Source organism: Nerophis ophidion, linkage group LG02 (genome assembly GCF_033978795.1).
Source record: "Nerophis ophidion isolate RoL-2023_Sa linkage group LG02, RoL_Noph_v1.0, whole genome shotgun sequence".
In the NCBI taxonomy this organism is placed as follows: domain Eukaryota; kingdom Metazoa; phylum Chordata; class Actinopteri; order Syngnathiformes; family Syngnathidae; genus Nerophis; species Nerophis ophidion.
Genome location: NC_084612.1, coordinates 65,261,944 through 65,289,206, shown reverse-complemented (window position 1 = coordinate 65,289,206; position 27,263 = coordinate 65,261,944). Strand labels below are relative to the sequence as shown.

Genomic DNA, 27,263 nt, shown 5'->3' with positions numbered 1-27,263 from the left:
GGCGGAGCTTGCGTCCTGCTGCAGCAGCTGTCAAAAACGCAGCTGCGACTTTCTTGGCTCCTCCATGGCTTCCATCAGAGACACTGGCGGTCAAAAAGGCAGCTGCGACTTTCTTGGCTCCTCCATGGCTTCCATCAGAGACACTGGCGGTCACCAAACCCCTCCGACTTTCAGGTATGACTTTATAATCTCACTAAAACACTAGTAACACAATAATCAGATAAGGGATTTTCCAGAATTATCCTAGTAAATGCGTCTAATAACTGAATCGCTCTCACTGCTCTCGCCTTTTTTTAATTCCTAGTGCTTCACTCTAACCTTCCTCATCCACGAACCTTTCATCCGCGCTCAAATTATTGGGGAAATCGTCGCTTTCTCGGTCCGAATCGCGCTTGCTGCTGGTGGCTATGATTATAAACAATGTGAGGATGTGAGGAGCCCGACAACCCGTGATGTCACGCACACACCGTCTGCTACTTCCGGTACAGGCAAGGCTTTTTTATTAGCGACCAAAAGTTGTGAACTTTATCGTGGATGTTCTCTACTAAATCCTTTCAGCAAAAATATGGCAATATCGCGAAATGATCAAGTATGACACATAGAATGGACCTGCTATCCCCGTTTAAATAAGAAAATCTCATTTCAGTAGGCCTTTAAGACAAAAAGTCATTAATATCACATTTTATTTATCAATCGACATTTGACGACTTAGAATCATTAACTTCAAATGAACGTAACTGTTTGCTAACTTACCCAACTTTTGAGGCCGCTGGGGTGTGAGTGTGTGTGTGACAGGAAGAAAAGCGCTGACTTGCGTTGAAAGAAGTCAACTTTTTTTCAGAAATTTCGAGCCAATGCGATTTATTTATGGAAACATCCCTTTAAAATTGTGCTTAAGATCATGACTGAAATGCTTGAAATTGGAAAAAATTACACTATCACGTTTGTATCGATTGACAGCATGTCGTACAAGTTATTAAAATATGTACAAGTTTATTCTTTGTGGCCCGTGATCCCGACAGAGTACGGTAATAGGTTGAGGATCAAAGCAGGCGGCAGTGTGCGGTTACTTGAGTTTGATACTCTTCTTAACTCCTGCTCGAATGCCAGACAGTTCTCCGCTGTATCTCATCTCCTCCCGACGAACCTCACGCACCTGGTGGTCCAGCACAAAAGTCAGTATTTGGCATAAGCTTTTACCGGGTAAACCTTTAGGCGTGCACCGATACTAACCTGGCCCTTTCTGCGGATCTTGGCCCTCCTGAACTTCTCTCGGTGCTTGACTCGAGGGTTGCGGTCGATCTTCTTCCTCTTGGGGGTAAGACCTTTGTTCTTAGACATCTGTGGGTGGACATATTCATAGTTAGGACAAGTGGAAGTGCACCTATGGATAACAATCCTTTCCAGGAGGCTGTTGGACACTTAAAAACTACAAATGCTTTGTTCACCTGACAACCACTATGAAGATATAAAAAGCATCAAAAATATTTACCTTTCATGATTAAGCTCTTTTTCACAATAACATCATTGTCTTATCATCACTGATACGCTTACAAAAATAATATCAGGACTGGCATCACATGGAACGCTACTTTTAAATTTGTTTTATGTCAAGACAGCAAGTTCAATGTAGGAAACATCTTTTTACTAGTGAAGGCACCAAGCAGCATCACAATAAAATAAAGTTGATATCAAATAAAAGAGGCAGCATCACACTGACACAGCAGACAACACACGCACATGTACACAATGGTAAAAACAACAAATCAATGATGGAAGTGACAAACTTACCATCCAAACAATACACCGTTTGTTGACAACAAGATGAGACAGCCATGGAAGCCCATTCAATCTCTATGTTAACTACTGGTAACACAATCCAGTAAAAATATTCAAAAGAGCTGGTGTCAGAGCCGACAAATTGCCGCTGCTAACCGCTGAAGGTAAAAAACACAAATCCGTTTGTAGCTGCTGACAGAAGCACATTGTATATATGTTATATAATTTCCTAGTTGGTTATAATAAATAAATACAATGTATAAATATTCGGTTCATATTTACATATAATGTGATTAAAAATGTATTTTATTTGGTAATTTCATGCAAGTATTTGTTAACTTTATTTTTGTTACAAAACACATGTAAATTGGAGAGGAACATATTTTGTTTCCGGTTTGGTCACATTGTCCATCCATCCATCCATCATCTTCCGCTTATCCGAGGTCGGGTCGCGGGGGCAGCAGCCTAAGCAGGGAAGCCCAGACTTCCCTATCTCCAGCCACTTCGTCTAGCTCTTCCCGGGGGATCCCGAGGCGTTCCCAGGCCAGCCGGGAGACATAGTCTTTCCAACGTGTCCTGGGTCTTCCCCGTGGCCTCCTACCAGCTGGACGTGCCCTAAACACATCCCTAGGGAGGCGTTCGGGTGGCATCCTGACCAGATGCCCGAACCACCTCATCTGGCTCCTCTCGATGTGGAGGAGCAGCGGCTTTACGTTGAGCTCCTCCCGGATGGCAGAGTTTCTCACCCTATCTCTAAGGGAGAGCCCCGCCACCCGGCGGAGGAAACTCATTTCGGCCGCTTGTACCCGTGATCTTATCCTTTCGGTCATGACCCAAAGCTCATGACCATAGGTGAGGATGGGAACGTAGATCGACCGGTAAATTGAGAGCTTTGCCTTCCGGCTCAGCTCCTTCTTCACCACAACGGATCGATACAACGTCCGCATTACTGAAGACGCCGCACCGATCCGCCTGTCGATCTCACGATCCACTCTTCCCCCACTCGTGAACAAGACTCCTAGGTACTTGAACTCCTCCACTTGGGGCAGGGTCTCCTCCCCAACCCGGAGATGGCACTCCACCCTTTTCCGGGCGAGAACCATGGACTCGGACTTGGAGGTGCTGATTCTCATTCCGGTCGCTTCACACTCGGCTGCGAACCGATCCAGTGAGAGCTGAATATCCCGGCCAGATGAAGCCATCAGGACCACATCATCTGCAAAAAGCAGAGACCTAATCCCGTGGCCACCAAACCGGAACCCCTCAACGCCTTGGCTGCGCCTAGAAATTCTGTCCATAAAAGTTATGAACAGAATCGGTGACAAAGGACAGCCTTGGCGGAGTCCAACCTTCACTGGAAACGTGTCCGACTTACTGCCAGCAATGCGGACCAAGCTCTGACACTGATCATACAGGGAGCGGACTGCCACAATAAGACATTCCGATACCCCATACTCTCTGAGCACTCCCCACAGGACTTCCCGAGGGACACGGTCGAATGCCTTCTCCAAGTCCACAAAGCACATGTAGACTGGTTGGGCAAAACTCCCATGCACCCTCAAGAACCCTGCCGAGAGTATAGAGCTGGTCCACAGTTCCACGACCAGGACGAAAACCACACTGTTCCTCCTGAATCCGAGGTTCGACTATCCGGCGAAGCCTCCTCTCCAGTACACCTGAATAAACCTTACCGGGAAGGCTGAGGAGTGTGATCCCACGATAGTTGGAACACACCCTCCGGTCCCCCTTCTTAAAGAGAGGGACCACCACCCCGGTCTGCCAATCCAGAGGTACCGCCCCCGATGTCCACGCGATGCTGCAGAGTCTTGTCAACCAAGACAGCCCCACAGCATCCAGAGCCTTAAGGAACTCCGGGCGGATCTCATCCACCCCCGGGGCCTTGCCGCCGAGGAGCTTTTTAACTACCTCAGCGACCTCAGCCCCAGAAATAGGAGAGTCCACTACAGATTCCCCAGGCACCGCTTCCTCAAAGAAAGACGTGTTGGTGGGATTGAGGAGGTCTTCGAAGTATTCCCTCCACCGATCCACAACATCCGCAGTCGAAGTCAGCAGAACACCATCCGCACCATACACGACACCACGGCTGATTCAGCATCCTCTGCATGCAGGCTTTTCATGCTCCACATGTTTGCCCTTGCAGGTGGAAGATGCCTTGTCATACCTGGACCAGGTCAAGATCCGCTTCGGTGTTGATAGTGCACTGCTTCCCCTTCCCGAGGCGCCGTATGGTGGTCCAGAATCGCTTCGAAGCCGTCCGGAAGTCGTTTTCCATGGCTTCCCCGAACTCTTCCCATGTCCGAGTTTTTGCCTCCGCGACCGCTAAAGCTGCACATCGCTTGGCCCGTCGGTACCCGTCCACTGCCTCCGGAGTCCTATGAGCCAAAAGAACCCGATAGGACTCCTTCTTCAGCTTGACGGCATCCCTCACTGCTGGTGTCCACCAACGGGTTCTGGGATTACCGCCACGACAGGCACCAACAACCTTGCGGCCACAGCTCCAATCAGCCGCCTCGACAATAGAGGTTCGGAACATGGTCCACTCGGACTCAATGTCCCGTACCTCCCTCGTGACATGTTCAAAGTTCTCCCGGAGGTGTGAATTGAAACTCTCTCTGACAGGAGACTCTGCCAGACGTTCCCAGCAGACCCTCACAATGCGCTTGGGCCTGCCAGGTCTGTCCGGCATCCTCCCCCACCATCGCAGCCAACTCACCACCAGGTGAGTGGTCACATTGTTGGGGGGACAATTAATATGTGACGGAATAAGGGAAGTAGCATGAGACAGCAAACATTTGATGGAATATGTTAATGGAGTCTCGGCTTGGAAAGAAACTTAATTCCCTCGGAGTTTGTGAGGCCAATGAGGTATGATTCTTTTTGAAAATTCATGTGAAATCTATGTGTTTTCTTTTATTTGAATTCAGACTAATTGTAAGTTCTGTTTTTTTCTTATTCATTAGTTCTGACGGCATTTGTTCGGCATTTTTTGGCATCATTTGGGAGGAGAAGAAGGCGTGGCTGAAATAAATGTCTGAGAAAAACGAACAACTTGAGCCTTGATTAAGACCTCGGAGGGGGTAACACCGTTTAAACCCTTAATGTCACACGTCACTAGGCCCCACCTTTTTAAAAGCGCACGCACGCACACACACAAACTCTTATATGAAACGTCTCAACTGCATATGCCAGATATAACTTTTTTTAAGTAACATATTATTTACTTTCCCTAGTAATGAATTACATTTTTTAAGAGTACTTCCTTTAGTAACTCAATTACTTTTTGGGAAAGTAACAAGTAACTATAATTAATTACTTTTTAATATCCATCATCATATCCATTTTGATGGATATGATGAAGATGAAGGCTTAAGGCTGCACTATTGTACCGTATTTTCCGCACTAAAGGCGCACCTAAAAACCTAAACTTTTCTCAAAAGCTGACAATGCGCCTTATAATCCGGTGCGCCTTATATATGGACCAATATTGAGCAACAACAGGTCTCACAACTACGGTAAGCAGCCGCCGATTTCATTTTCCACCGTAGAAGAAGCGGACGGTGCATGCTGGGATATATGACTGCACCAGGTGTGCCCTTTTCATTTCCATTTGTGTGTTTGTGTAAAGACCCCAAAATGGCTCCTATTGAGAGACATGATTTCAGGAAAGCAGGAATTGTCACTGAACTGCTAGACGACAGCAGCTGCACTGACTCCATTAACGATGTCTCGAAATAGTGCAAAGCAATAACAATATATCAATAACTCAACGTTGCTCAAACGTTAATGTCACACAACACAACAGACATAATAAACATGTAAAGCTCACTTTATTAAGTTATTCCTCATCCTCGAATCCCTCAAATTCTTCTTCTTCAGTGTCCGAATTAAACATGCCACAAGAGGTCTCGCAACTACGGTAATCAGCAGTCTACCTTATTTTCCCTCGTAGAAGAAGCACGCGGTGCATCGGGGAAAATAATAAAACAGCTGTTTATTCATTTGGGAGTGAACGGAGTTGTCAGAACGCTGATTTCTAATCTATTAATAAAGTTTGACTGACCTGACTGTTTTGTTGACATTCCCTTTAGCGCAGTTCAATCTGAAGGATGCATAACCTAACCCCAGCCTGTACTGTAGCATCTATTCTGTGCGCCTTATATATGAACAAAATATTAAAATAGGCCATTCATTGAAGGTGCGCCTTATAATCCGGTGCGCCTCATAGTGCAGAAAATATGGTAGTCGGTATTGCATCAACTCACAAATTGAGACTCGCACGCAAGTGGCATCCCTAACAAAAAAATGAATTCCCTTAAGATAGCCAAGCATTTACTAAACATTCATCCAAGTCACTGAGGGGCCATATAGAACAATTTTAGGATATTGAAGCCACATTTGAATTAATTAAAAACACTGAAATCAATGCAGTGGAGGTTAAGTTATGCGAAGAGTTACCATATCCCAGCTATTTGATCTAATTAAAAAAGCTTTGTAGTATAGATAACGTCTTATAATTCTTTGGTAGTATCATTATTATTATTAGAAGAACTAAATCATCTTTTGGAGGGCTTTAACATACTCAAAAGGGCACCAAATCTAGCTTGCAAGTGTCCGCTGATCTATATACTCTAAAATGCGTTAGTTTTAGTAATATGATTATAACTGTATTGAATTTTGTCTTTGATTATGTCACATCCAAACAAAAACAAGGCAGTCCAAGCAAGAAAATCCCAAAGACGTGTCTGTACCTGGTATGTGATGCCCCTCTTAGTTTCTGCATCCATCTCTTCCGTTGCATCCACGTGTTCCTCAACCCTGCAACTGTGCAACAATGCTTCACATTTCTCCGTGTTTCCAATTTCTAATCTTAAAAAAATACAAAAATACACTCACTCGTTAGCTCGATTTTCCTTCATCTTCTTCTTCAAGTTGATCCTTTCCTCCACTTGTCTGTAGAAGAGCAAAGCCGCTTCCTCGTCCAGGTCAGAGTCCGCCGCTGCTTCCTCTGGCGCCGCTTTCCCAGAATCCTGCGAGCAGTGACCGCTGGTTAATGTTTTGCTTCCGTGTCATCCCGGGTAAAGAACATATTTATTTCACCATGTCCTTGGTGGACACTCCTGCCTTCTTCTTCAATGTTGGTCTGCTGGTGGGCTCGTCTTCGTCCTCAGCGGCCAGCAGCTTGCGCAACTGTGGTGCTAGGCGGGCATCAACGGCACTTAGTCTGTTGATGAGCTGCAGGCAAGTAACAAGGACTGGAAATGTTTTTTTTTTCTTTGTTTTCTTAAAGGCCTACTGAAACCCACTACTACCGACCACGCAGTCTGATAGTTTATATATCAATGATGAAATATTAACATTGCAACACATGCCAATACGGCCGGTTTAGTTTACTAAATTGCACATCGTGGAATGATGACGCCTGACGTCACGGACTGTCAGGAAATATTAGCGCAGCACCATTTGCGGTTAAAAGTCGTCTCTTTTCATCGCGCAATCAAACAGTATTCTGGACATCTGTGTTGCTGAATCTTTTGCAATTTGTTCAATTAATAATGGAGAAGTCACAGTAAAAAGATGGAGTTGGGAAGCTTTAGCCACACAAACACACAGTGATTCCTTGTTAAAATTCCTGGAGGTAAAGCTTTACTATGGATCAGAGCGGTCAAGCGAACATGGTTCCCGACCACTTGTCAACCGGCAGGTTTCGGGAGAAAATTGTGTTAAAAAGTCGCCTCTTACCAGAGATCTGTGGAGTTTGCGTAGTCTTTGTATCTGCCGTGACTTCCCTCAGACACTGGCCTCAAGACACCCGTGGACACACCCCTCCGACTATCAGGTACTATTTAATCTCACTAAAACACTAGCAACACAATAGAAAGATAAGGGATTTCCCAGAATTATCCTAGTAAATGTGTCTAAAAACATCTGAATCCGTCCCAATGCAATCGCCTTTTTTTTTAAATTTATTTATTTATTTTTCTAGTCCTTCGCTATCAATATCATCATCCAATCTTTCATCCTCGCTCAAATTAATGGGGAAATTGTCGTTTTCTCGGTCCGAATAGCTATTGCTGCTGGAGGCTCACATTATAAACAATGTGAGGACGTGAGGAGTCCTCAACCTTGTGACGTCATCGTCTGCGACTTCCGGTAAAGGCAAGGCTTTTTTTATCAGCACCAAAAGTTGCAAACTTTATCGTCGATGTTCTCTACTAAAGCCTTTCAGCAAAAATATGGCAATATCGCAAAATGATCAAGTATGACACATAGAATGGACCTGCTATCCCTGTTTAAATAAGAAAATATCATTTCAGTAGGCCTTTAAAGAGGTAAAATACACCTTCTATTCTCCTGCATACTTGTAATCCCACTCAAAGTACACCAAATGACAAACACTACAATTCCTTCGATCCCTCAGCTGCAGAGTAGAAGGCGCCCATTAGTGGTTAGGTATTATTAGGATGGCAGCAACTAATGCAAACTGAATTCATACAATTTAATACATACCACGAGTCGGCTCCTTGCACCACACGCACTCGTGACTTCCCATTACTATATGTAAATAAAAGTTCATGTTTTAGCAGTAACTTAGTTGTCAAAAGTGTTTTTTACTCAAATAAGTTAGTAACGTTACGACATGTAGTGACCGAAATGATCGCGTCTCTGTTGGGACGCGTTCTTCCCTTCGTGATACTGTGACTGTAAAAAGCTCTGTCATTTAGGAGGAGTTCAAGGGAAAGTGCACTTTATTTTATTTTGCCTATCAGTCACAATCATCATGAAAAACCTGACGATGGATGTAAACATTTTTTTTGCATTCTAAATATTACATAAATGCAATCAAAAGTTTGCTTACTATAGGAACTTCTCAATTCTGCCTATAAAGCCCTTAAAAAAACATCCAATGACCTCCATTAATGTTTTATACACATGATGTAAGTATACATGTAATGGAGTAACGGGCACATTTAAAATAAAATGTACCTATTTTGATAATTTTAAGTACACACAGCGCATTAAATTCAAAAACGCATTACGTTTGCTTTTTTTTCTTCATCATTGATTATTACTCACTGCAGAGCCCACAAACATAATAAAACATCACTTACTGTATAAGGTCTGCTGTCATTAGGATGCCGACTGCTAGGATGTTCATATATTCCCATTTACGTGAAAAACGACTCATAATCCTTACGAAGAAACCTTGGGTGGAGTGTGGGGGGATACCTATTTATCGGAATTACTACTCAGACTTATTCTGTCCAGGTGAGATGCACGATTTATGATCTACAATAAACTTGCTGGGAGCAAGAAAGCTAGAATGCAGCATAGATGTAAACAAACACACACAGTAGTGATCACCGACGCTAGAAATAGTTTATCTGCGTTAGCGCTTATAATGACGATATCACTAATACTTGGTTAATATTTAAGTTACAAAATGTAAATGCAGAATTGTTTGCACTTTTTAAATTATTTATTGGATTTTATGAGCGAAATAGAGGACCTACCATTAGCTACGCTGTAAGCTGACTTTTATTTACAAGTTTGAATGCATGGAAAAAAAAAGTCCATCCGTCGTCATGTCTTTTATAATAATTGTGAACAATAGGCAAAATTACAAAAAAGTATAATTCCCCTTTAAACAAAATGCAGCTGCTCCTCAGCACTATTTTTACTTGCCCTGATGTGGGATCTGAACCGAGGATGTCGCTGTGGCTTGTGCAGCCCTTTGAGACACTTGTGATTTAGGGCTATATAAATAAACATTGATTGATTTATTGATAAAGGGAACAAGATGAGGTGGTTTGGGCATCTGGTCAGGAGGCCCCCTGGACGCCTGGGGAGGTGTTTAGGGCACGTCCCACCAGTTGGAGGCCACGGCAAAGACTGTGGGTCTCACAGTCACCCTTCTCTCATCCCCCCCGATGGATGAAATGCAATCTTTTTGGCTGCTCCATGTCGTAAGATTACTTATTTGAGTACAAAATACATCTGAGAACTAAGTTACGGGAAGTAAAATCCTGATAAACATCTTAACCCTCATGGAAAAAATACATAATCTTATTCATCCCAAAATATGAGTCACAACTTAAAAAATATTCATGAGAACATTTGTTTGTTTGCCTTTTCGATTGAGTGCAAGAAGAGAACAAACAAACGTGTTAGCAATTTCTTTGAAATTAACACGGGGGTAGAATTGAACAAACTGCATCTTTTTGGACATGTTATGAGAAACTCAAAACATGTGATGCTATGTGACTGACATCAATGTTCCCTCTAATTTTTCATGTGTGTGAGCAAAGGCACAAACTCCCTGAGCATTCAGTGGAGCACATGTGAGCAACATCAGACGTACACACTGTGGCCACACCAGCGTCACACCTGTCCCAAACCTGACATCATAACAATTTAAATGTTTTATTAAAATAATTTTATGATATAAGTTATTTTGCCCTTTTACAATGACGATAACAAAAAAACATGTTTTTCATGAACTATGTGCTAGTATTGTATGTCTGGCTGCGGGTCCTGCCTTTAAAATAAATGTTACCCCTTTCAGAGATTACATTTAGTTTCTGTAACTTTCTGCCTGTAAAATACATCTTTTTATTAGCATTGATGAAATCTAGTGACAATATTTCATGGATAATATCCTTCGATTAACATTCTTAATAAATGGCAGAAAATAAGCACACATCTGATTGAGGAGGCAGAGTGTTACAACCTGGCATTTACACATTGTGTGGCGTTGGGGTTGTCCGACTTTTTGTGTGACCATAAACGCAACACTGGCTAAGTGCCATGAGTGCTTGTGTTGGTGCTCCTGTTGAAACGACGGATGACAAAGTTGGTTTAAGCCTGGTTTGTATGGCAGAAAATTACTAGTTTTTATAGATAAAAGTTTTTTTTACTCATGTTTTTGGTGTGGTTACAAACAGTTTTGCTCAATAAAGTGATTGATGGAATTCCTGTCCGTGAAATGTCTCGACAGACGATAATTGAACTGTGTTGACAAAGATTGTTTTATTCATCGGGGCCACTCTGGTTGTCACTTGTCACTCATAGAGTTGCATTGCAAAATCATACAGAATAAATTGTAATGTGTTTATTTTGGTTAAAGTTCAGATGGGAGTTTTGATTTTCTGCGCGGCATTAAATTGCTGTGTGCAGAGGACGCGTGAGCAGTGCGCAATTGCGCAGGCTCGAGCCTTAGAGGGAACGTTGACTGACATAACTGTATGCATGTTCAAAATAAACTTATACCATAACCCCAATTTTTTTCTGCAAATGAAAAAATACAATACACTTTACAAAACAAGAAAAACCCAACTCATTTCATGTTGTTTCATTTCTAATTGTATATTTAGCAACCTTTGCCTTCCCAAACTTCACTTTAATCTGTCAGCTTTACAGATGACATGTGTTGTGGTAAAGACATGTATCGTGACATACCGTGTCGTGTCATAGGAGAGAGATGCTTCTCACATTAGCAATGCTCAAAAAGGGTACGGCGTACACTCGAGCGGAGGACTTACATTTCTGTAGGTGAGCAGTCGTTCAATCACTGGATGGTTATGAGCGGGGATTCGTTTGGCTTTCAGCACCAAGTAGAAGCTGATGTTGGTGCAGTAACTGTGGCAAAGAAGCGGTAAACAGTTGTATACTTGATCATGTGAGCACAACTTTACTACTTACTTGAGATAAAGCTGCTGTTTGGTCTCAAGGTAGTCAGCGCCCTTTTGGAAAAAAGAGCCAGCAAGTTAAGTTTGATGTTAAAAAAAAGTTTAAAAATAGGACCCATGAAGTCAAACAATTAAATAGAAGAGTTGACATAATTGTTGGACAAGAAATTATTCCAAATTGGCAACGCTGAACACAGATGCACAGCAAGATAAAAGTATGTTAACACTTAAAGGCCAGCCTCAAGGGTAAACATTCTGTGGTTTGATGGTCACGATGCATTTACATAAAAATGATTACCGTATTTTCCGGAACATAGGGCGCACCGGATTATAAAGCGCACTGCCGATGAATGGTCTATTTTTTATATGTTTTCATATATAAGGCGCACCGGTTTATAAAGGAGTCATATTATAATTTGTTTTCTAAATTGAAAACACTTCCTTGTGGTCTACACAACATGCAATGGTGGTTCTTTGGTCAAAATGTTGCATGAATTATGTTTTACAGATCCTTTTCAAGCCGCTTTCTGACAGTCGCTTCCGGATGCGCCGTTTCGTGGGCGATCTTATTTACGAGGCTCACCTTTGGCAGCGTCTTCTGCCTGTCATCTTTGTTGTCGCGGTGTAGCGTGCAAGGACGGGAGTGGAAGAAGTGTCAAAAGATGGAGAGCTAACTGTTTTAATGACATTCAGAGTTTACCTAAACCAATAATGGAGCAGTATTTTCTCATCCGTGAAAAACCGTCCGACCGGAATTCTCTAATAACTAAAGTTCCTTGGGTGAATAATGTGAAGTCACTACACCGGTATGTTTTAGTGCTTTCATGGCAAGTTTACTGAAATATATACATAAGAACTTTACACTACTTTATATTAGAAATGGCAAGAGAGGAGGATGAACGTGGAGGGATAGAGAAAAAGAAGAAGCTTATCGCCAAGGATGAAAACAAAGGCGGACGCACGCAATTTTTCATGATTTATGCAGATCCCAAATACAGATCAGCAGCTACCAGAAGGTAAGAAAAGTTGCTTTTGCATATCTTTAAACTCTACACACTTATTTACAAACCATAATGCTCGTATGTTTAATGCGCCAACAATCCATCAAGCGGTGTGGCTTCATAACTTACCAAAGTCGTACTAAAACATTTTGATAGATTTTTGAGCGCCGTGTGTAATGTTCCATATTTTCAATGGAAAATTTAAAATGTTGCTGTTGTTTAATGAGTCATATTGCCATCATAGTGCAGTCTATACGTACATCTTATGTTTGACTGCCATCTACTGGTCACACTTATTACACCATGTACCAAATAAAATTGCTTTGAGGTCGTCAGTAAGCAAAACCAGAATGATTTTGTACATTAGGCGCACCGGCTTATAAGGTGCACTGTCGACTTTTGAGGAAAAAAAAGGCTTTTAAGTGCGCCTTATAGTCCGGAAAATACGGTAACACGGCAGTTAAGTCTAGTTAAGAAGTCCAAATGCATGAACCTAAAGATTTAACGCTTTGGCCTTCTTCAACACGAGTATCCAACATTGCAACAACATTTATAGGTCAGAAAAAGAAGCAATTCATCATAGGTCCCCCTTCAACTTTTTCTCAAGCACAATTACAAGCACACAATGATCGAAATAAAGCGTGACGAGTGTTCTGCACATGAGTAAATATAAAAGAGGTCACCTTTCCTGGTGGGATCTTTCCATCCTTCACCATCTGCATGAGGGGCTGCAGCTCATCCTTCATTTCTGTGAGCTAAACACAAGAACATTCCAATTCAATAAACATCCATTACACACAAACATCAGGCAACATAGCGCTAATATTATAAAATAGTAAATATACTTAATTTACGGAGTTAGCCTGCAGCTCTTTAGGTGACAGTGTTGCGGAGTTCATTCATCTCTGCCTACCTTTGCCTTGAAGTCCTGAATGAGTTCAAGCAACTCGGGCGATTCCTTCCTGAGCAGTTTCATTTTCTCCTTCTTGGACATCTGCTTCAGGTCCTTCACAATTCTCTCCTCCTTTTGCACAACCTTCTCTTTGTTCTTCTCTTCCGCCGCAGCAGCAAACTCCTTCATGTACACAAATTGCTCAACAATGACTCAGAGAAATTATCATGGCAGTAAATAAAGGATGGTAAATACCTGAAAAAAATTGAGGTCATAATCCTCCTCAGTCAGGTTTTCCGTTAAGCGGTTTTGGATATTTTTGGCCTCTTCTTCCTCCTCTTGTTCCTCTTCTTCCAACTCTTTCTTTGTTTTACCCTCTGTAACGATACAATGGAAATGCACCACATATTAGCACAATATCACTGTACAATATCTACTTTCACAAGTTTACCATGAATTGATTAACATGGATCCCGACTTAAACAAGTTGAAAAACTTATTCGGGTTTTACCATTTAGTGGTCAATTGTACGGAATATGTACTGTACTGTGCAATCTACTAATAAAAGTTTCAATCAATCCAAAAAAACAATAAATCACCGGGTATAATGTTCACACCGATATATAAACACTACACCTCGAACAAACCAATTTTCCTCTACTCAAGAAAAAAAAAAAAATTGGTTATAGACCTTGAAGACATATCAATTATTTTGAACTTTTGTTGCAGAGGATTTTTAAAAATCTAAAAATGTTATTGCCACAGTGTCGTCCCTTTTGCTCCTGATAATTTCCTTAGCTTTAAAAAGGAATACCGAGTTAGCTTCCATCCTAGGACAGAAGGCTATGAATTGGATTTAAAATGAGGCAGCATTCACAAAAAATAAACGGTGAAAAAAACAGGACTAATATCTACAAAATATAATACTGGAAATAAAATTAATTAAAACACACTTAATTAGTTATAGTCACCATAATACATCCATCCAGCCATTTTCTACTGCTTGTCCCTTTTGAGGTCGGGGGGGTGGGGTACACCCTGGACAAGTCGCCACCTCATCGCAGTGCCAACACAGATAGACAGACAACATTTACACTCACATTCACAAACTAGGGCCAATTTAGTGTTGCCAATCAACCTATCCCATGCGCATGTCTTTGGAAGTGGGAAGAAGCCGGAGTACCCGGAGGGAACCCACGCATTCACAGGGAGAACATGCAAACTCCACACAGAAAGATCCCGAGCCCGGGATTGAACTCAGGACTACTCAGGACCTTCGTATTGTGATCCCTCTTCCACCGTGCTGCCACATAATACAATAAATTACGTATGTTATATTGAATATAAAACTCATAATAATCAAGCATTTTTAAAGATGACATTATAGCTGTTTATAAATAACTGTCTATTATTTTAAATAAAAGATGCTTTTGTATAAAAAAGTGCAAGATGTCAGTAGAGTCCAAGCAACACACGTAACGCATCTAAATATTAGTTAAAGGGATCATATTTAGATTTTTTTTCTCCATTTTAAACACTTCCTTGTAGTCTACATAAGTGATGGTGGTGCTTTGGTCGATATTTTGCAAAGATTTTGTTTTGCAGGCTGTTTTCAAGTCACTTTCTGACTGTTTCTTCAGAATGAGCCATTTTGTGGGCAGTCTTATTTACATGCATAAGTCCTCCTCCAAGTCAATCTTGAACGGTGTCTCCAACCCGTCAGCCATGCTGTAGTTATTCATGTGCCTCACAATACGAAGGTCCTGAGTAGTCCTGAGTTCAATCCCGGGCTCGGGATCTTTCTTTGTGGAGTTTGCATGTTCTCCCAGTGACAACGTGGATTCCCTCGGGGTACTCCGGCTTCCTCCCACCGCTAAAAACATGCACCCGGGATAGGTTGATTGGAAAAACTAAATTGGCCCTAGTGTGTGAATGAGAGTGTGAATGTGGTCTGTCTATCTGCGTTGGCCCTGCGATGAGGTGGCGACTTGTCCAGGGTGTACCCCGCCTTCCGCCCGAATGCAGCTGAGATTGGCTCCAGCGACCCCAAAAAGGGACAATCGGTAGAAAATGGATGGATGAAGTCTACTGAATTATACGTAATTTTTTTTATTAGAAATGACAACAGTGGGGAATTTTAGCATGCGTGTGCATGTACGAGCCAGTCTGCCCCACAACAAGAGGATAGAGAAAATGAAGAAACGCGTTGACTGCAACTTTGGACTAAATCTGAATAAAAATTGCAGACTTCTTAGGGTAAATAAACCTCTACCACACATGGTAGGCCTGGGCAATATGGCCTGAAAATAAAATTACAGAATTAGATTCATGTTTTTTTTCTCCCTACTTTTTAAAGAAGCTAATGAATGCAAACGACAGACGTAATTTAAAACAGATTTCGCATTTAATTGATTAAAAACCAGTGTGGTGCATACACTACATCTTACTCCTCATGCATTATAATAATAATATCTTAAAAAATTATAAACCAATTGGACTTTGTATAAAATATATTTTTTTAAACTAAACAGATGAAATGTGCCTATTGGCATATTTACTGTGATGCTTTTGCTCATATGTTGATCAATGTGCATTGTCCAAATCAAATAGTTATACAATATAGAGCTTTCTATAGGAGGAAAAACTTCTGTCTTGAATAAAATACTTCTGTATATAAAAAATGTAGCATTGAGAGTAAATAGATAAACAAAGGCTTTGTTTTACAGTTTGGGCACCACATCTTTGGCGACGTGCAAATAGACAGCTATAGCGAGCATTTCCCCCTGTGCTTCATTCTCACCATACCTTGTGTAAATGGATTAATCTAAGCATTATTTTCAGGGACCGGCTTTTCACTTGTGCTACATAAATACAGAAAAATAAGCGCATGAAAAATACAACTCACTATAACGCCGATTTAGTGGGAGCCCTGGGCTTGTTTCTTTGCAATGAGATGCAGATGGAAATCAGCCTTCAGTTACAATCAGTCACATTCATATTTTATATTAAATCAATGTGCATTGTATCATGTGACACAGTTATAACAGATATAACAAATGGTAACTTTATATTAGGATTTGTATTGTACATCTATAAACAAACTTATTGGTGTGTCTAGTGTGGGGGTCCCAGTGGCTCTCTGGAGCTTTTTCAAAAATATATGAAAAATGGAAAAAGATGAGGGGGTAAACAAAAACATATTTTATGTTTTAATATGGTTTCTGTAGGAGGACAAACATGACACAAACCTCCCTAATTGTTATAAAGCACACTGTTTATATTACAAATGCTTCACTGATTCGAGTATATGGTGAATGCCGTTTTGTCCTACTAATTTTGGCGGTCCTTGAACTCACCGTAGTTTGTTTACATGTACAACTTTCTCCGACTTTCTAAGACGTGTTTTATGCCACTTCTTTTTCTGTCTCATTTTGTCCACCAAGCTTTTAACGTTGTGCATGAATGCACAAAGGTGAGTTTTGTTGATGTTATTGACTTGTGCGGAGTGTGCTAATCAGACATATTTGGTCACTGCATTACTGAAAGCTAATCAATGCTAACCAGGCTAGCTGTAGTACATATTGCATCATTATGCCTCATTTGTAGTTACATTTGAGCTCATTTAGTTTCATTTTAAGTCCTCATAATTCAATTGATATCTCATGACACACTATCCTTATGTAATATGGGTTTTTAATTTTTTGCGGCTCCAGACGGATTTGTTTTGGGATTTTTGGTCTAATATGGCTCATTTTAACATTTTGGGTTGCCGACCCCTTGTCTAGTGGGACAGGCGAAAGTTGAGTAGGAGAAAATATTAATTATTATCGTTTATAAATTATTTAATGTTTCTGTGCGGCCCGGAAGCAAATGCGTCACAGACCGGTACCGGTGGTTGGCTACCACTGCTGTATAGCAAACACTCACTAAAATATGGACTTTTGCCAAGGCTGGAACCCATTCATATTTACCTGGTTTCTTCTGGATACATTTTCTTCACTATACTGACTTTTAGATATACGAATTCTGGTCAAGAATTAACTAAGTTTGTAAATCGAGATTTTACTGCATTTTGAACACAACTGTGTGTCATTCTTACTTGCGGCCACATAGTCTGAATCGTAGAATATCCTCTTCTTGGTGCCCCATGCTAGATCGTTGGGAAGTTCTAAAGAGGAAAACAAATGTCCAAATTAGCTTTTCTGAAGATTGGACAGGCTGATGAAATGAGGTCAAACCATCATCTTTCTTCCCCTCCAGATCACTGTCCATGTCTTCATTCTCCTCTTCTTCAATGTCATCATCGTCGTCATCATCATCATCATCAGTCTCCAAAGCCATCACTTCCTCCTGCAGAAGTATTGTCTCTTAAAGTGATTTAATGACAACCAACTTAACAGAATTTTACCTCATCATCCAGATCTTCCTCATCGCTCTCCATGTGAACTCCGCTGGCCAAAAGTTTCTGTGCCCAAAAGTCCAAGCGTGATAATACAAACCAGCATCATTGAAAAAAACTGAGGTTTCTATAATTACCGCAATCTGCGCCTCGTGGAACTCATCGACCGTGTCCTTCGTGTACTGTGAGGACATCTGAGGTGACACAAAAGAAGTCACATGAATGAATGAACACAGAAAAATAAAAAAGTCAAACAAGTTGTCGTTCACACTTAAAAACCCAACTAAAATTAAAAATGTATTTGTGACACCGAATTCATATTATGTATAATTGCAGGAATTTTTAGTTTTTGTAATATGAAACACTCACAGACAACACGGATACAGAGCCAACCATCAGTGAGAGAACATATTGTACAGTAGGGGGCGGTATAGCTCGGTTGGTAGAGTGGCCGTGCCAGTACCTTGAGGGTTCCAGGTTCGATCCCCGCGCCCGCCATCCTTGTCACTGCCGTTGTGTCCTTGGGAAAGACACTTTACTCACCTTCTCCCAGCGCCACCCACACTGGTTTAAATGTAACTTAGGTATTGGGTTTCACTATCTAAAAGCGCTGAGTCATCCATCCATCCATTATCTACCGCTTATTCCCTTTTGGGGTCACGGGGGGCGCTGGCGCCTATCTCAGCTACAATCGGGCGGAAGGCGGTGTACACCCTGGACAAGTTGCCACCTCATCGCAGGGCCAACACAGATAGACAGACAACATTCACACTCACATTCACACACTAGGGCCAATTTAGTGTTGCCAATCAACCTATCCCCAGGTGCATGTCTTTGGAGGTTGTAGGAAGCAGAGTACCCGGAGGGAACCCTCGCATTCACGGAGAGAACATGCAAACTCCACACAGAAAGATCCCGAGCCTGGGATTGATCGCAGGACTGCAGGACCTTTGTATTGTGAGGCAGACGCACTAACCCCTCTCCCACAGCTTTGAGTCACTAGAGAAAAAAGTATTCACTTCACTACAGTAAGTGTTTGTTTGATTATGTCTGCTGTCTCTAGTAGTAGTAGTTGAAAGAAAAAGCAATGGTTGCGATGCGTTTGTGAAATGAATGCACTGCCGAATGCTTACAATGACCAACATATGTAAAAATGACAAATTATTATGAACGTCCCTCTTGCTACATTACATACCTACTTTAATCATTGGAGGTCGGTAGATGTTTCGGAGCGCCGTATACACACACAATGGACCGACGCCTAATGGCTCCATTTTTAACTGTCTTTTGCTCACATTTATTTACTAGTTAGTATGCAAAAAAAGGATTGTGAATGATAGACAAAAATCCAAATAAAGTACAGTTCCCCTTTAAATCCCCAGAAAAAAAAGAAAATTCCCATTGCTGCCTTACTCGTGTTTATTTAGTTACACAAATTCTCACAAGGCGGTACAGCTCGGTTGGTAAAGTGGCCGTGCCAGCAACTTGAGGGTTCCAGGTTCGATCCTCGCTTCCGCCATCCTAGTCGCTGCCAATGTGTCCTTGGGCAAGACACTTTACCCACCTGCTCCCACACTGGTTTAAATGGAACTTAGATATTGGGTTTTACAATGTAAAGAGCTTTGAGTCTGTACAGAAAAAGCGCTATTAAAATATAATTCACATCACATCCAAAATAATACATTCTGGCTTAAAAATATTTAAGAAGCACACAAACCTCAGAATATAGCACTTCCACATATTGTGGAACTGTGATTCTAAGATGGCACCATCTAGTGGTACGCCAAAGAAATCTGTAAATATGTACTGTACAGCAGTGGTCTCCAACCTTTTTGTAGCTGCGGACCAGTCAACACTTGAAAATTTGTTCCACGGACCGGGGTTTTTGTTTTTTTTCATAAAGAAATACAATCATGTGTGCTCACACACTGTATCCCTGCAGACTGTATTGATCTATATTGATATATAATGGATAGATTGTTTATTTTATGTTGATTTAATTAAAAACAAAAACTTTTTTTTTTAATTCGTTTTGCGGCCTGGTACCAATCCGGTCCGCTGTGGTTGGGGACCACTGCTGTATAGAACAGTGTTTATCAACCTCCTTTGAGCCAACGCACATTTTTTTCATCGAAAAAATCCCAAAGCAACACCACCAGCAGAACATTTTTTAAAAATCAACTCAGTTGCCTATATGGATTATATAAAGTTGTTCTCATCAAATATCGGACCCAATTGTTCCTTTAATTTTAAACCATAAACTTAAATCCATCCATTTTCTACCGCTTGTCCCTTTTGGGGTCGCTGGAACCTATCTCAGCTGACATACAACATTCCCACTCACATTCACACACGAGGGCCAATTACATGCAACACTAATTATCTTGCCTCAATAAAGCAATTAGTTACCTGCTGCAGTGCTACCTACTGGTATGGAAAAGCATTAGAGGTATGTTCCGTCTTATTTTTTTTCATGTGTGTGAGCAAACACAAAACCTGCCTGAGCATTCACAAGTGAACAACATCTGAGGTGCACATTGTGGTGAAATCAGCCAACTTGACTTAATGACAAATTAAATGATTTATTATAATAATCAAAGGAAATCAGTCATTTTCATGAGATTATTTTCTAATATAAGTAATTTGGCCCACTTTCAATGAAAATAAAAAAAAGGCTTGTTTTTCATGAGCAATGTACTAGTAACTAAGTCTAGGTAGGGGTCATACTTTAGAAATAATTAGTACCCCTTTCAGAGATGATTTAGTTCCCCTTAAAACGTTCTCATTTGGCAGGCGGATTGGTACGGCGTCTTCAGTAATGCGGACGTTGTATCGATCCGTTGCGGTGAAGAAGGAGCTGAGCCGGTAGGCAAAGCTCTCAATTTACCGGTCAGTCTACGTTCCCATCCTCACCTCTGGTCATAAGCTTTGGGTCACAACAAAGGACAAGCTCACGAGTACAAGCGGCCAAAATGAGTTTCCTCCGCCCTTAGAGATAGGGTGAGAAGCTCTGCCATCCGGGAGGAGCTCAAAGTAAAGCCTCTGCTCCTCCACATCAAGAGGAGCCAGATGAGGTGCCACCCGAACGCCTCCCTAGGGAGGTGTTTAAGGCACATCCAACCGGTAGGAGGCCACGGGGAAGACCCAGGATACGTTGGAAAGACTATGTCTCCCGGCTGGCTTGGGAACGCTTAGGGATCCCCCGGGAAGAGCTGGACGAAGTGGCTGGGGAGAGGGAAGTCTGGGCTTCCCTGTTTAGGCTGCTGCCCCCGCGACCCAACCTCGGATAAGAGGAAGAAGATGGATGGATGGGCGTTAATAATTTCACACACAAGTCGCTCCAGAGTATAAGTTGCACCGCCGGCCAAACTATGAAAAAAACTGCGACTTATCCGAAAATTATGGTATTCATTTAAGGAGTTTAATGTAAACATAGCCTGAGAGTTGTACGACGTTTTGTGTGGCCTTAAACACATCACTGCCATTAGTGCATGTGGAAAACCACTCACGTCGAACAAGTGTGCAACTTGTGTACAGTAATCTATTTATTGTACAGTAATTTATTTATATCTGCACCTTTTTGCTTTTTTATCGTGCACTACCATGAGCTAATGCAACAAAATTTCATTCTTATCTGTACTGTAAAGTTCAAATTTGAATGACAATAAAAAGGAAGTCTAAGTCTAACATTTTAAACAAATCCATAAGTCGGAAGATTAGCATATTAAGGATAGGAGTAGGGCTGGGCGATATATTGATATATACAATATATCGCGGGTTTGTCGCTGTGCGATATAGAAAATAACAACATCGTAATATTAGAGTATACGTTCTCACTTTTTCCTATCTTTCCTTCTCACAGAAAAGCAGGCGCACATTCTTACATACGTCACTTACTGTCATGTCATACATCACATACGTGTCCGCCCTTGCCCAGCAGAGAGGTAGCATACTGGGCTACGTTAGCTGCTAACGTAGCCGTACGAGAGAAAGAAGATGCGGATTTGGTAACAAATGAAGGAAGACTTAATTCCCAATAAAAACAGCAGGGTTTCCATCATCCGGCGGTGGTTCGGCTTCAAGTGGGAATATGTCGTACAGACAACCGTTATTTGTCAAATGTGTGTGTGTGTGTGTGTGTGTGTGGGGGGGGGGGGGGGGGCGGGGCGGAGCGTTGCTCTAAAAAGTAGCATTACTGCTAATATGTAGCATCATTTGAAAAGTCACTCGCTAGAGCAGGGGTGTCAAACTCAAAAACAGAGTGGGCCAAAATTTAAAACTAAACAAAGTTGCGGGCCAAGGTTGAACAAATTAACCTTTTAATAATAACCTAAACAAGTTTTGCATTGAATATTGAACAAGCAAGGCTTATATAACTTTATATGAGATGCAAAATCGAGTTTCAAATAATAAGTTAGTGCTGCAATGGTTTCTGGGTATTTTTTCTGTTGTGTTACGGTGCGGATGTTCTTCCGAAATGTGTTTGTCATTCTTGTTTGTGTGGAGCATATTTGTAACAGTGTTAAAGTTGTTTATACGGCCACCCTCAGTGTGACCTGTATGGCTGTTGACCAAGTATGCCTTGCATTCGCTCATGTGTGTGCAGAAGCGCATATATTATGAAAAAACTGATGTGATGACAGGCTGTAGAGGACGCTAAGGGCAATACCTTTAAGGCACGCCCCTAATATTGTTGTCCGGGTGGAAATCGGGAGAGATTCAGGAGAATGGTTGCCCCGAGGGATTTTCAGAAGGGTTGGCAAGTATGAGTATTAGCTGTGAATGCAGTGTTACAGCGGTACCGCCGCTGTATAATACCGGCTAACCAGCTCTAATGTTAATTTGATATTGCCTCAAGGGCTAAATGAAATTACTCGGCGGGCCACTTTTGGCCCGCGGGCCAGAGTTTGACACTCATGCGCTAGAGAATTTCATAACCTTAGTAACATACCACATAGTGAAGGACGAATACTATTTGATTTCCTATTATGCAGCTCATTTTTGACACTTAAAATGTCTCTGTCAATCTTGCACTTTATGTTTTGGAAATGACTTGAATGTTTGTGCCATTGTTTAATAACTGTTTAATAAATACACTTTTGGTCAATTGACTTAGTTGTGATTTCCCTCTCTGCATGAAAGTTTAAAAGTAGCATATATGAATGCAGTATGAAGAATAATGTTTTAATGTAGACACATGGAATCATTATACTGCTGTGATTATATGCATCCAGTGTTCATTCAAGGCCAAGGCAAAATATCGTAATATATATCGTATATCGCGATATGGCCTAAAAAATATCGAGATATTAAAAAAAGGCATTACCCAGCCCTGGATACGAGCATTTTAAAGTGTATTTCTGGATATTACAATGTAAACCAGCACAGTCTAGGTCAGAATGTGAGGACATAACGATACATTTGGGTAGTAATAATCCACACTTACTTTATCGGGGACAGGCATGTTTTTGTACGCTTCTGGGTCATCTTCGTGATACTGCTCCTCTTTCTTAAGCCTCTGAAAGTGTTGACCCCTACAGGGTGTAAACATAGGAGTTTATACAACGAAAATACAGTTTTTAAAACAATGTTTCGGGAGCTAACGTTGTGATGACGTCACTAAGCAGAACTGGCTGTTAGCTGACGCTAGCCAAACTTACCTTTTAGCGCGAACCATTTTGAGGGTTAATACCACCCAGTTTGCGACCTAACAGCAGAAGTAAACAATCTAAAAAAATGTTTAAAATTAGCTTTAATCTATTTTATGTGTAATACAGCCGGGGAAAGAAAACATAAACGACTCCCATAGAAAACCATGTGCTTCTGCAACGTCTTCTTCGGTGTCGTGAAACTAGTTCGGAAAATATGCTACCGCCACCTACAGGACTATGAGGGAAATGGCGTTTTGTTTTTTAAAGTGCAACGTCGGGAGTGTTTCCCCAAACAGCTTGTTTTTTTAAATTTAGAATAGAATAGAATAAAAAGTACTTTATTGACCCATGGGGGAAATTCAGCAATTTTAAATCTACATATGCGATAAAACGTGAATATATTGTTGAACTTATGATGCTTTGTTTTGATTTGTATAGTATACTAACATTGACATGGGCCAGCACTGTTGATACTGAAGCCCCTGGGCAGATTACATTGACATAGCAACACTTAGAAGCTCGAAGCTGATTGGACAAAAAAATCTAACAATTGAAGCAGTGCAGCGAAGAGATAATAAATTATCCATCCATCTTACGGCACAATCATCTCCGGTGGGCCAGCAGCAGGGGGCGCCACCACCATCTCCGGTGGGCCAGCAACAGGGGGCGCCACAACCATCCTGTCCGGTGGGCCAGCAGCAAGGGGCGCCACCACCATCCTGTCCTGTGGGCCAGCAGAATGGGGGCACCACCACCATCCTGTCCGGTGGGCCAGCAGCAGGGGGCGCCACCACCATCCTGTCCGGTGGGCCAGCAGCAAGTGGCGCCACCACCATCATGTCCGGTGGGCCAACAGCAGCGGGCGCCACCACCATCCTGTCCGGTGGGCCAGCAGCAGGGGGTGCCACCATCCTCTCTGGTGGGCCAGCAGCAGGGGGCGCCACCACCATTCTGTCCGGTGGGCCAGCAGAGGGCGCCAACATGCTCTTGTCGGCCACAGATGTGGTGGTTTCATGGGCGACCGCCTCGCCAATTGCAGTGGTGTTCTATTCGCCGTCGCCACCTGACTCTTCCCCGCTGGGTGCGGGGACACTTGGCCTGGCGACCCACCTCCTTGTCCTCCCTCTACCCTCCTGTGACTTTGGACAGGTTATTTTTTCTAGGGGGGGAGGGTTTCTAGAACAACTGGGATCTGTTATGGGAAGGGAGGCTACTGTCAGGCTTGTCCCTGACAGTTTGGCTATGTCTTAGTTTTTTCCTCTGCATTTGTCTTTGTTTCCTCTGTGTGTGTAGTATTTCCTGTCAGTGCCCTTATTTTGTCTGTTTCCTGTGTTTCTCCCTGGGCGCTGTTTCGCCTCAGATGCAGCACCTGGCCACACCTGGTGTCAATCAGCCCGATCATATTTTTACCTGCTTTGTCTTACAGTCAGGGCTGAATTATTATCGTTGCTACCTGTTGTGTCAATGCAGCGTTGCGTTAAGCTATATTATGTAGCTGTTTGTAGCTTACTGTCTTTTGTTCCCTTCTTCCAGTTTGTTTGTTCTTAGCCAAGTTTGTTTTCCGCCTCGTGCGCGCCTTTTATCGTACCCTTCGTTTGGTTTTGTTTTCATGTTAAAGACTAAATCATGTTTTCTCACTCAATGCCTGCCTCCTTCTCTGCATCTTGGGGTTCATCACAAACAATACCTGACAATAACTGTGTTCCTTATTTGGAGTTAGTGAGTCAGTTGAATAAAATGAGTAAATTATATTACTAACATCCTGTTATTTGATATTGATATTAATTTCATCTTCTGATCGATCAACAATTAACACTAATGGGAGTATTTTAAAACTGTATCATTTATTTAAAAAGTATAAATAACGCACAATGGATAGAGTTTGGCTATGGCTTAGTTTTTTCCTCTGCATTTGTCTTAGTTTCCTCTGTGTGTGTAGTATTTCCAGTCAGGGCTCTTATTTTGTCTGTTTCCTGTGTTTCACCCCGGGCGCTGTTTCCCCTCAGCTGTGGCTGATTGGCACCTGGCCACACCTGGTGTCAATCAGCCCACTCCTATTTTTACCTGCTTTGTCTTCCAGTCAGGGCTGAATTATTGTCGTTGCTACCTGTTGTGCTATTAACTGCAATATACAAGTGTAAAAAAAAAAAAAAATTTGAAAATTTTCAAAATGTGCTTGGTCTATTTTTAAACAAAACAATCTGAAGTTGTCTTTGTTTTTAAGTTACAATGCCATGATTTTACACATTTGGGAATATATTTTCCTCCATGTGGCCCCTGAGCTAAAAGGACTTTGATACAGCTGCTCTACTGAATCCGTATCTCTCCAATTTATACTGTGTATCAACTATAAACTATGCTACATTGCTAACGTAATAACAGAGTTATGCTATTTGCTTGTCCATTGTCAAAAACAGTAGTTAGTGATCTAATTAAAAATAGTTTTTAGGAAAATCTATATTTATATTGCCGCAGGACGGTGACGCTGTCATCTTACATTAAAAGGCTAAGCTACCTACACAACAACTTGAGCTAACATTGCCAAAAAAATATTCCCACATTTTTTACGTAGCGTTATTACTTACCGGGTTGGGGAGGAGACCCTGCCCCAAGTGGAGGAGTTCAAGTACCTATAAGTCTTGTTCACGAGTGAGGGACGAGGGGATCGTGAGATCAACAGGCGCATCGGTGCGGCGTCTTCAGTAATGCGGACGCTGTATCGATCCGTTGTGGTGAAGAAGGAGCTGAGCCGGAAGGCAAAGCTCTCAATTTACCGATCGATCTACGTTCCCATCCTCCCCTATGGTCATGAGCTTTGGGTTATGACCGAAAGGACAAGATCACGGGTATAAGCGGCCGAAACGAGTTTCCTCCTCCCTTAAGAGATAGGGTGAGAAGCTCTGCCATCCGGGAGGAGCTCAAAGTAAAGCCGCTGCTCGTCCACATCGAGAGGAGTCAGATGAGGTGGTTCGGGCATCTGGTCAGGATGCCACCCCAACGCCTCCTAGGGAGGTGTTTCGGGCACGTCCAACCGGTAGCAGGCCACGGGGAAGACCCAGGACAGGTTGGGAAGACTATGTCTCCCGGCTGGCCTGGGAACGCCTCGGGATCCCCCGGGAAGAGCTAGACGAAGTGGCTGGGGAGAGGGAAGTCTGGGTTTCCCTGCTTAGGCTGCTGCCCCTGCGACCCAACCTCGGGTAAGCTGAAGAAAATGGATGGATGGATGGATGGATGAATGGGTTATAGCTCGGTTGGTAAATCGGCCGTGCCAACAACTTGAGGGTTGCAGGTTCGATACCCGCTTCCGCCCTTCCTAGTCACTGCCGTTGTGTCCTTGGGCAAGACACCTTACCCACCTGCTCTCAGTGCCACCCACACTGGTTTAAATGTAACTTAGATATTGGGTTTCACTATGTAAAGCGCTTTGAGTCACTAGAGAAAAAGCGCTATATAAATATAATTCACTTCACTTATAACTTACCGTTTCATTGTCTATAGTAGTAGTAGTGATAGTAGTCAGCGAGCCTACCACTAACAGTAGTTTTTGGGAAATAACACTGGCCCAGGTTTCTGAAGCGGCACTCTTTGAACCGGTTTGCACAGATCGGAGCGACTTCTTCACAGTTGAAGGCCACAAATCCTAAAAGTTAAAAAGTAAGGCAGTTCGTACTTTAGATGAAGCTGAAAGTTTGTGTAGTGACTCGTGTTGGTTAAAGCAACCAACTCAGCATTTTCTGCTGGCACCACTATGGACTGGACTCTCACTATTATGTTGGATCCACTATGGACTGGACTCTCACTATTATGTTGGATCCACTATGGACTGGACTCTCA

General features: G+C 42.2%; 1 protein-coding gene across 1 annotated transcript; it reads right to left on the bottom strand.

Annotated features, from left to right (window-relative positions):
* Nucleotides 1–844: 844 nt before the first annotated feature.
* Nucleotides 845–23,625, bottom strand: utp3 (UTP3 small subunit processome component). The gene is made up of 16 exons (XM_061888777.1): nt 23,439–23,625; nt 23,225–23,312; nt 17,916–17,972; nt 17,788–17,844; nt 17,618–17,729; nt 17,479–17,547; nt 13,635–13,756; nt 13,401–13,562; nt 13,171–13,242; nt 11,500–11,540; nt 11,340–11,436; nt 6,898–7,032; nt 6,694–6,827; nt 6,549–6,621; nt 1,234–1,341; nt 845–1,156 (listed from the first exon to the last, which is right to left on the bottom strand). The coding sequence occupies exons 1-16, from the start codon at nt 23,453–23,455 to the stop codon at nt 1,067–1,069; spliced, it is 1,434 nt and encodes a 477-aa protein (XP_061744761.1). The 5' UTR covers nt 23,456–23,625; the 3' UTR covers nt 845–1,066.
* Between the last annotated feature and the right edge of the window lie 3,638 nt (nt 23,626–27,263).

Bases quoted from the DNA above. Each gene is read 5' to 3' on its own strand.
- utp3 (XM_061888777.1), bottom strand. The intron at 17,730-17,787 runs GTAAAATTCTGT...ATACTTCTGCAG, and splicing joins AGGAAGATCTGGATGATGAG to GAGGAAGTGATGGCTTTGGA. The intron at 17,548-17,617 runs GTTTGACCTCAT...TTTCCTCTTTAG, and splicing joins GGAGGGGAAGAAAGATGATG to AACTTCCCAACGATCTAGCA.